Genomic DNA, 9502 nt, shown 5'->3' with positions numbered 1-9502 from the left:
AAGGATGGATTCCTCTCCCGACCTTGAGTCGGGGTCCTCGGGGCCATGGGGCCCCATGAATTATTTCTCTAAGGAGAATGCCACTGACTCCGTCCCCCCCACCCCCCCGGCAGCTTCCCCATCACCTTAAACCAACGCTGAAGAGTGGGGTTTCCCTGAACCCTCACCTCCAGGTGGAGAGGAGCTTCAAAGGCCCACGTCATGCGACGCCAGCGTCCCTCGGGGTGGAGGGGGACGGCTGAGCCAGCTCTCCACTCTGCCTCCCCTTGCAAGGCCCCTGGAGGTGGCCCCCAGCAGAGGGAAGGGCGGGGGGAGTCGGGGACCAGGAAGCCACGGAGGACACTGGCCCTGAGTGGTCCTGAGCTGCACGGGGCCGATACGGCCCGGTTCCCCAAGCAGGCCAGCAGCGCCTTCCCGCCTGCCCCCCGGGCCTCCAGGCCCGGCCCACGCACACGCTCGTCCAGCCAAGCCTGCGGGGCCTCGCTCACGCACTCGGCCAGCGCGCGCTGCCTTCTGGGGGCGCTCGGTAAGGCTCAGTGCCGAGCGTGATCCTAAGAGAACTCAAGCTGCAGGCAGATCCCAAGACCCCGAGAAGCAGGGGACCAGGCCACCTCCAGCCCCACTCACCTTGGGCGCCCCCAGACAGCCCCTCTTCCCCACCAGCCGCCCCCGCGTGCTGGCCACCCCTGGCCACACTCCATTTCCTATCCGCACGCCTTCGGCCCGGCCATCTCCCCAGACGTGGTCTGTTTCCTGCCTCCAGCCCTCTCTCTGGGTCAGCGGCCTAAACAGCACTCCCTGGACCCCCAGCCCAGACCGCGGCCTGCACAGGCTCCCTCCTGGAGCTGGCACCCCTCGCCCACCCAGCAGGCGCTCTCTCCCAGAGCGGCTCAGGGTGACCCACTGGCGGCCCTGCTCACGGGGGGAGGGGGACAGAGCCCTCAGAGTCCGGGCCAGTGTCCACAGGCAGCACTTTTATTCACGTTGTCACGGCCCCACGTCACAGGCCGAACCAGCCGGGGACACCCCCGCGCCGGGGGTCGGGGCTGTGCTTCTGCCGCTGGTCCTCCAGGACCTGGTCCCGGACGTCCACGTCCACAGAGGCGCCCTTCCTCTCGGGAAACAGGTCTGGGAAGGTGAAGGTCTGCCCGAGCGCCTGGGGAGGGAGACGGGGCTCAGCGCGCCGCACGGCCGGGGCCCTCTCCTCGCCCTCTCCTCGAGGTCAGCCCTGCCCGGCCCGCGGAGCAGCCCCTGCCCCAGGAGTCCCCAGTCCAGCCGGCCGGGGGCTGGGAGCGAGGATGGCACAGCAGCGGGCGCCTCGCTGCCACCGTGTCCACCCAGGGAGCCCGCGTGAAAGACAAACCCTGCTTGGGCTCAGAGCGGGCCGACCGGGCGTGGATGGTACGAGCCCCGCAGGCCCGACACCAGGACCGGCTCCGCCAATTAACTGCGTTCCCATCTTCCCCTGAGAGCTCAGAAGGTGTGTGTGCGCGCCCGCTGAGCCCCAGCCCAGCCCCCAGCCGGTGGCGGCAGGGAGGACGGCAGGGAGGACGGGGCCACCTCCGAGGGCCACACGCGCGGAGCGGCTCCGGAGGCGGGACACGGGCCGCTGCTCCCAGGGAGGAGGAGGACGGCGCCGATGCTGGAAAATTTGAATAAGTGAAATCGGTCAAGTGCACTTGGTTCTTGGAGACCCTTGTTTTGTCAAGAAATCTGGAGTTGGGCAGGCGGCCAAGCGCGCTCTGCAACAGCCCGCGGCCCCCGCCCCGCGCGGGGGGCCGTAAATCCGGCTCAGGGGTGCGGGCTGAGGGCAGCCCCGGGCGGGGAAAGGCGGCCGCGGGGCGCTCAGTAGCCAGCCTGCGGGGCGGGGGGTCGCGCTCCTCGGCTCTCAGACGCCGAAGGGCGACCGTCTGCATGCAGGGCGGCCTGCCCGGCACGGGGCTTTCTGTTTAATATTCCGAGGTGATGCTGCTGGTTTTCTGGGGGGGGCAAGACGACACTTCAAAGCATTAAGACAAAGATGGCAATCTGCGGCCCTCTGGGGAAAAACAGGCTGCGGCTGACAGGAATTCCTCATTCCTGCGGAGCCGGGAGCCCAGAGCCACTGCGGGCGCCGACGGCAGCCCCCGGGGGAGGGCGGGGGGTGGCCGCCGCCCGGACAAATTCGCCTCCGACTTTCTTTCGGAAACAAAAGTCCTCCATCCTTGCAAAGCTGATGAGCAGAGAAGAACTGGGAGGGAGGGAAGCGCCCCAGTGAAAAGGGAAGCCGCAGGCCAGCAGGGGCCAGGGCAGGGGCCAGCCTCTGTCACCAGCCGGCTGTGGCTCAAGCCTGGGGGCCGGGGCTCCTTGCTGGGGGGTGACTTACTGGCTCTGGACTCTGGGCCAAAGAAACGTTTATCAGGCTGTGGGGGGAGCCGCCCCCCCGCCCTTGTGGGACAAGCTTTCCTCAAGCAGCCAACTCCAAATAACCGCGGGGATTGAACTTGCCTGATGGACCCTCCGTGGGCTTCACGGTCGGCTGAGACCAGAAGCCCCGGGAACAGGGCCCCGAGGGACACACGGAGGACGCCCCAGCTGACGGGGGACAGAGAAGGGACCCCCCCCCCTTTCAGGGGTCAAGGGCCCAACCTCCCCGCCAGTTTCCAGGGTCTGCTGCAAGTTTGGTTTTGGAAGCGAGGGAAGCATGCCCGGCAGGGACAGCCTGTGCCCCCACTTGTGCCACCAATCTCACAGGGGAGAAAGGAGGCCGGGCGGCAGCTGCAGACCCCAGACCCCGGGCCCCTCGGCTCAGCTTCCGGAGTGCGGTGGGGCCCGGGAAACGCCGGGGCTCGGGTGGCTCAAAAGCCACTTGTAACTATGGCTCCTGCTGAAGGGCCTCGTGGCAAAGGCGACATATGGGATGTCAACCGGGGGCCGTGACAAAGACAGATGGCTGGCCTGCACACAGGACACAGGCGTCTTTATAAGGCCAACGGCCGCTCTCTCCGCCCGGATTGGCTGATTTCACGCACAGCAAATATTAGGCCAAATAATGGGGGGCTCTGTTTAGAACAACTGTGGCTGTTTTTCAGAAAAGCTGCCCTGCTAACCTGGTCTGTCAACAGTCGCCTCCTGAGGCCCAGGTCGGCCCTGGGGCCCGAGGCCCGTTTCACAATAGCGCTACTGCCACCTAGTGGCCGAGGCCCCTCGGGCTCCGGCTCCAGCTCGGGAGGCTGCGCACCCCCAACCCAGAAAGCCGAGGACGGACCCCCAGCCCCACCCAGGGTATCAAACAACAGGCAGTTAACGGACACCCGGCAGGTCCAAGGTCACCTGCCCATCGGAGGGTCCTGCCTGGAGCCCGCGGGGCCTTGGCACTAGTGGCCGAGGCTGCGGGTTCTGGGTCAGGAGCTCCCTGGAGAGGGAAGGGAGCCGGAGCCGGGCTGGGAAGGTGTGTGTCTCACTGTCGCCAGCTCTGGGTTTCGGGCCCCCTTCCCCAAGGCCCCGGCCAGGCAGAAGCCGCGGAAGGAGAAGCTGGCCCGATGCGCCATGCTGCGGTCCAGTGGGGAGCGGCCAGCCAGGACCCCAGAACACCGCGGCCAGGCCCGCCAGCTCTGATTTCTGTCTGAGCCCCCCGCCCCACCCAGCACTGCCGCCCGTTCCTGGCATGGCCACCCCGAGAAGGTCCCCACCACCCCCTCCCACGGCCAAGCTGCGCTCTGAACCCTGGCTCCGCCGGGGTTTCATGGGGATTAGAACCAAGGTCATGGCTGAGGTGAGGCGCAAACTCACCAGCTGCACATAGGCCACCTTGTAGTCTGGCTTTTTTATCCTGATGTTCCTGTGATCCCTCCTCCTGTTCGAACCTGTTGGGGGGGAGACAAAACTTCTTCCAGCACGAACTTTCCAGAACCACTAATCCAAGAACCCGCTTTCTAGAAAGGAGCAAACATGCAGGAATCTACGGTCTACAGAGCACAGCCCGGCGCCCGAGCCGACGGGCCAGGCCCGCAGCGCCAGGCGCCACCGGCAGCTCCCCCTCGGTGAACACCCCCCTCCACGGGTCTAAAATAACCCCAGAACCAGATTTCTCCTGTCGGCACAAAGGCTCTTGCTGCCTGACCTGGGGGTCGTCATATTTACGCCTGGGCAGCTGGGGGTGGGGACAGGGGGTCAGCAGGAAGGGCCGGAGCAGAAGCACTTTGCTCAGCGACCTTAGAGGCGGACGGGGGGGTCGAGGCCCCCCGAGTTCCAGCCCAGGAAGCCACACCAACCCCGAGGCTCAGTTTCCTCACACGCCAAGGACTAGAAGCCAGAGGGGCCCGAGCGGGACGCGGCCCTGCGCCAGCTCTGGGGAAGAGCCGCCCGCCTCGGGCACCCACCGTACTGCACCCTCGTCCGCACGGCGGCCACAGGCACGTTGTAAATGCGCTCGAGATAATTCCTGAGGTCCACTCTGGTCATCCTGGGGCAAAGGAGAAACGAGGGAGTCTGAACTGAGCCAAGGTCAAAAGCAGCCATGAGTGGGAGCAGGCCAGGGACACAGCCTCAGCCCCGCGTCAGGGAGAGGTTGGGCCCGAGGCCTGGCCCGGCTGAACATGGACGTGTGGCACTGGTTCATCCTTGACACGGCAGAGCGGGGGTCATGGGGGACCATCTACCCTCCTGGTCCCGCTCACCGGGGGCCTGAGCTGCCAGGGGGTGCCCCGAAGGGAGGGGCCCGTCTACGAGTGCCCCTGGCTGCTCAGGGCCGGCCCGCAGGGCACCATCCCAGCAGGCACCTCTCAGAAGTGACACTCGCGGGGACAGTGGGCTAGGCCCGTTCTCTTTTCACTTGCAATGGCCCTCCACCTCTGAAGGCTGGCAGCACAACCCTCAGCTCACCCAGAAGCTCGAGGCAACCCCCGGGGCCCCTGGCCTGAGCCGTCACATCCTCGGACGTCAGGGCGGGAGGCAGAAAGGCTGTGTTCCTTCCTTAACTGGGGCCTCTGTGAAGGACCCACCCCAGGACGAAGGCTCTGGAAGCCACGGTGAGTGGGGGCAGGAGCCCGGCCCAGCTTCCTGGGAAGGGCAGCCAGGCTTGATGCAAGAAAAAGCAGGGGGTCCCAGGCCGCGCCTCCTCCGTGGAACCAGAGCGCCCAGCACCCCCTCAGCGGCGCTCCGCACACGCCAGGCCTTGGAGCATGGGCTCCGGCTGGAGAACTTTGGTGAGGTGGGGGCCGGGCGCGCCCGAGCCCAGGGTGGGCCTTACTCCATGGGGATCCGGAACTGCACAGTGTCCTCAGGCTGGGCTGTGCCAGGCCGCACCAGCTGGATGAAGAAGTTGGTGCGGAAGACCCGCAGCTGGGGGTTGCCCAGCTGGTACAGAGGATACCTGCGTGGGGAGGGGGAAGAGGGGTCGTGTCAGAGGCTCCGAACACAAGGCCCCAGCCGGGTCCACAGGTCATCACGCCCACAGGCCAGGGAGCAAGGGGGCAGCTCCCGCAGGCCAGCCCCCCATCACCCGATGCAGGAGGCCTGTTTTCCAGCCCCCGGGCAGTGTGGGCTGTTGACCCCCATGGCCGGCCTTTGGAAAGGACCAGTGAATGATTCATAAACAGAGGCCAGCAGGGAGCACGCCCACCCCCCTGGTAAACAGGTCCAGAGACACGTGTTTGTTCAAAGTGCTGGTCCCGCAGGCACGCGGCCCCTGCATGGCTGTCACCCCCCCAGGAATGGGCCCCCAGGAATGGGCCCCCCCCAGCAATGGCCTCACCCACCAGTCCCTCCCACTCAGGTGAGGTGGAATCGGTCAGAACCGGCTTTGCTCAGCCCTGGCTCAACCCCTGCGGCAGGGACAGGGCTGCCCCCCCCCAGCGCTCCCAGGTCGGCAGCTCATCCTTGACAACAGGGAAGATCAAAAGATAAAAGAAGGCGGGGTGTGTGCAGCTCACCAGCTACAAGGTGACCGCCTGCCTCCCCAACCCCCAACCCCCAAAGGGAGCAGAGGCAGCTACAAAGGTGCCAGCAGCCCCCACCTGCGGCCTCTGCCCACGCACCCTGCCCACTGGGCCCACGCCCCCTGTGGGTCTGGTGGGCTTCAGAGGCCATAGTGCCGAATGGACCCAACTGGGCCTTGGGGCTGGAGAGGGGCCGAGGGCCCAGGGTCCGTGGGATCTACTGGGAGCCCAAGGGATGGCTCTTGGAAGGTGGGCACGGGGGCAGAGGAAGCCACCATGGGTCCCACCACACCGCTGGTGACCAGTGTGCAGCACAGCCATGAACCCCCATCTTGGAGGGCACTCCACACTATGCAGGAGGCTCAAGGAAGCCAGACCCCTCGCTGTCCCTTGGCCTCACAAGTCTGGGGAGCATGAGGGGGTCCGGGCCAGAGGACCTGGGTGAGGCACCCTGACACAGGGCACCTGCAGCAGCGCCGTGCTGGGCGCAGTGGCTCGGTAACGTCTACCAATGTCTACGGGGGTCTCCTGGCGACCCAGGCCCACGTGGCACGGCATCCCCGCGGGGTGGGTGCCTGCGAGGCTGGAAGGAAGAGGTTCTGCAGGTGCGGGGCCGCCCGGGCCCCGCCTCCTTCTACCCTCGCGGCGGGGCTGGCAGCGGGCCGCCCGAGGGGCTCGCATATCCCCTCTGGTGACCGGCGGCGGGCACTGCAGCGGGGGTCAGAGTCGCTCCCCGGGGAGCCGTGGGCGTGGGCGGGCGGAGGCCCCGGGCGGCCCGCAAACCTCCCGCCGCCTGGCTGAGCGTCGGGCCCCCGCCCCCAGGGCGGCCCGCGCGGCGCCCCCCACGCCCCGCCTCCACGGCCGCTCGGACATCGCACGTTCGCGCGCGGCAGACTCTCTGCCCGACCCCCGCCCGGGGCCCCGGCCCGGCCCCGCGCTCGTGCCCGCCGCGGGCGCGCGCCCCCTCTCCGACCCGCGGGGCGGCGCGGGGGGCGGGGCGGGGCCCCCGCAGCCAAGTCCCGGGCGCGGCCCCGCCCCCGCCCCCGCGGCGCGAGACCCCCACTCACAGCACGTTCCGCGCCATCGCCGGCTTCCGGGGCCGCGGGCGGAAGGAACGGCGCGCGCGGCGCGGGCCCCGCCCCCGCCGCAGCGCCCCCTGGCGCCCGGGAGGACGCGCGCCGCCGCCCGCGCACCCGGGCCGCACCTGGGCCTCACCTGCCGGCCACCGCCCCGCGCGCACCTGGGCCGCACCGGAGCCGCGCTCTGCCCGACACACACGCACACGCACGCAGCAGCTACTCCTTGCTCCCCTCGCCCCGCTTGTGTGCCCACACGCCTGGCCCAAGTGCCCACAACAGCCCTGGGTCGGGCCCACTCAGAGCCTGCCAGCCTTCTGGCTGCTGGCCAAAGTGGGAGACTGGGAGAGTGGGAAGGGGTGGGGTTGGAGGCCCCTCCCTCCCTAGTCTGGATCCCCACTCCTCTCCCCCACTCCCGCCCCAGCCCTTCTGCAAGCCCAGCTGAAGTCCCTGGGCCCCTCTCTCCACCCTTGAGACCACGGCAGGTGCCCCCAGCCATGCCTCCCTGTGAGGCCACTGGCCTGGCCAGGCCTTGCTGCCAACCCACCCTACTTCCAGCCTCCCACACAGCCCTCACTGGGGACCCCCACCCAAAGGGCCGACTCCCCTCCCCCGAAACACAGAGCTGTGGGGAGGGGGCAGCACCCTCCTCCCTCCTGGCCCCAGCCCCCGCTCTTCCCTGGTCCTCTCTGCTCCCGGCTTCCAGCCTCTCCCCCAGCAGACTGGTTTTCTCTGCACCCCCACAGCACCCCAAGTGCTCTGCGGAGCTGGGGGTCCTTCAGCAGGCTGCATGGAGAGAGGGGACCCCAGGAAGCAGGAGAAGATCTGAGGCTGCCAGAGGACCTTGGCAGGGCCCGAGGAGGAGGGGAGAAGGGTCCTGGGACCTGCAGGAGGGGGGGCTTTCTTTTTGTAAAGCGCGGGCTGAGCAGCGGTACTCCAACCACAAGGTTCTAATGTCACTCCGAGATGTGGCTGGAACTTGGGCTCAGAGCCACGGGTGGCTGATGGGAGGGCAGAGGGTAGGCGCTGTGCTGCATTTTGGTGGGTGGTGCTCTGAGCCGTGAGGCTGACAGGGCCAAGGTCCTCCTCAGGAGAGATGGGGTCTCAGTGGTGCTGAGCCCCCAACACTAAGACCCCGCTTCTCTGATCATCTGCCAACAGAATTCCTCCCGAGACCTCTGAGTGTAAGGTGGGGCTTCACCGCCTGGGGAACCGAGTGTGGCCCCTCTCGCCTCCTTCCTGGCCTGCGGCACCACTTGCATCCCATCACTGCTTCGGCTGCTCGGTTTGAGCAGCACGGCTTCAGGGGTCTGTTTGCCGGACAGAGTAGAAGCTGCCCGGTTACGTCGGAAGCTCTAGTAAAACAACCTTTTGTTTGTTTTTTAATAACTCTTTTTAGAGTGATTTTAGGTTTACAGGACATGGCTCAGAGAGTAAAGAGTTTCCACATCCCCCCTCCCGCTGCCCAGTCTCCAGGCCTGTTCACCCTTGCGCCGGCAGGATGCGTTTGTTAGAACCGAGGTTACGAGTCATTACAATACCGACGCCTTATTATGAGCTCGAATCCACGGTTTGCAGTCTCCTCGGCTACACTCTACAGGTTGTGGCCGAGGCACAAGGACGCATGTCCACCATTACGGCGCCACACAGAGCAGTTTCCCTGCCCCCACGTCCTCTGTGCTCCGGTGGTTCATCCCTCCTCCAACCCCTGGCAGCCACGAGTCTTGTTGCTGTCCCCATGGTTTTGCCTTTTCCAGAATGTCCTACAGCGAAGAGCCTGCAGTGTGTAGCCTTTTCAGACTGGCTTCTTCCCCTTAGTCATCTGCATTCCGTTTCCTCCGTGTCTTTTCACGGCTTGACGGCACACTTCTCCTGCGCACTGGATAGCACCCCGTGGTCCGGATGGACCACAGGAAGGTATCCCCTCGCCCCCGAAGGGCATCGGCTGCCTCCTGCACTTCAGCAGGTACGAGTAGGCTGCTCGCAACAGCCGTGCGCAGGTTTTCACGTGGACCTGTTTTCAACTCCTCTGGGCAGGGACCAAGGAGCCTCGCTGGATGGTACCGCGAAAGTGGGTTTAGTTTTGTAAGAAACCTCCGAGCTGTCTTCCAAGGTGGCCACCCCGCCTCACCTGCACCCCCCCCCCATTGCCCCGCACCTTCACCAGCATTTGGTAGTGTTGGGGGTGGGGGGTTGGCCCTTTCTAGCAGGCAGGCAGGGACGCTTTTATTTTTACAGACATTTTCATTTGCTGCATCTGACATACCTCCCCGGGGCCCCACCAGGACTCCTGGGCCTCCCGGGAGGTGGAGAGGGGGCTGGGCAGGTTACAGGCTCGGTCCCGCAAGACCCCAGCCACAGTCCAGGTTGTCACCTGACCCAAGAGGTGCCCACCACCCCCTCCTTGGGTTCGATTGATTTGCTAGAGTGCCTCGCAGAACTCAGAGAGGCATGTTCCGTATCTATTACAAAAGGTTTCTCCTAAAAAGACTGAGCAGCGGCCAGATC

The 9502-nt window shown here is 66.3% G+C and overlaps 1 protein-coding gene across 2 annotated transcripts; it reads right to left on the bottom strand.

Annotated features, from left to right (window-relative positions):
• Positions 1 to 954: 954 nt before the first annotated feature.
• MRPL23 (mitochondrial ribosomal protein L23) lies at positions 955 to 7012 on the bottom strand. 2 transcript variants are annotated; one of them, XM_021082607.2, is made up of 5 exons: positions 6986 to 7012; positions 4983 to 5353; positions 4362 to 4444; positions 3772 to 3845; positions 955 to 1156 (listed from the first exon to the last, which is right to left on the bottom strand). In XM_021082607.2, the coding sequence occupies exons 3-5, from the start codon at positions 4441 to 4443 to the stop codon at positions 1001 to 1003; spliced, it is 312 nt and encodes a 103-aa protein (XP_020938266.2). In that variant the 5' UTR covers position 4444; positions 4983 to 5353; positions 6986 to 7012; the 3' UTR covers positions 955 to 1000. The 2 variants fall into 2 exon arrangements, with proteins under 2 accessions (XP_020938266.2, XP_020938267.1); XM_021082608.2 differs by having other exon boundaries at positions 5231 to 5353.
• Positions 7013 to 9502: the final 2490 nt, after the last annotated feature.

This window comes from Sus scrofa, chromosome 2, assembly GCF_054392235.1.
Source record: "Sus scrofa isolate SSC_HxYL_T2T_F1_AM1 chromosome 2, Sscrofa_HxYL_maternal_Yorkshire_Landrace_v2.0, whole genome shotgun sequence".
Taxonomy (NCBI): domain Eukaryota; kingdom Metazoa; phylum Chordata; class Mammalia; order Artiodactyla; family Suidae; genus Sus; species Sus scrofa.
This window is presented reverse-complemented; position numbering and strand designations above follow the sequence as displayed.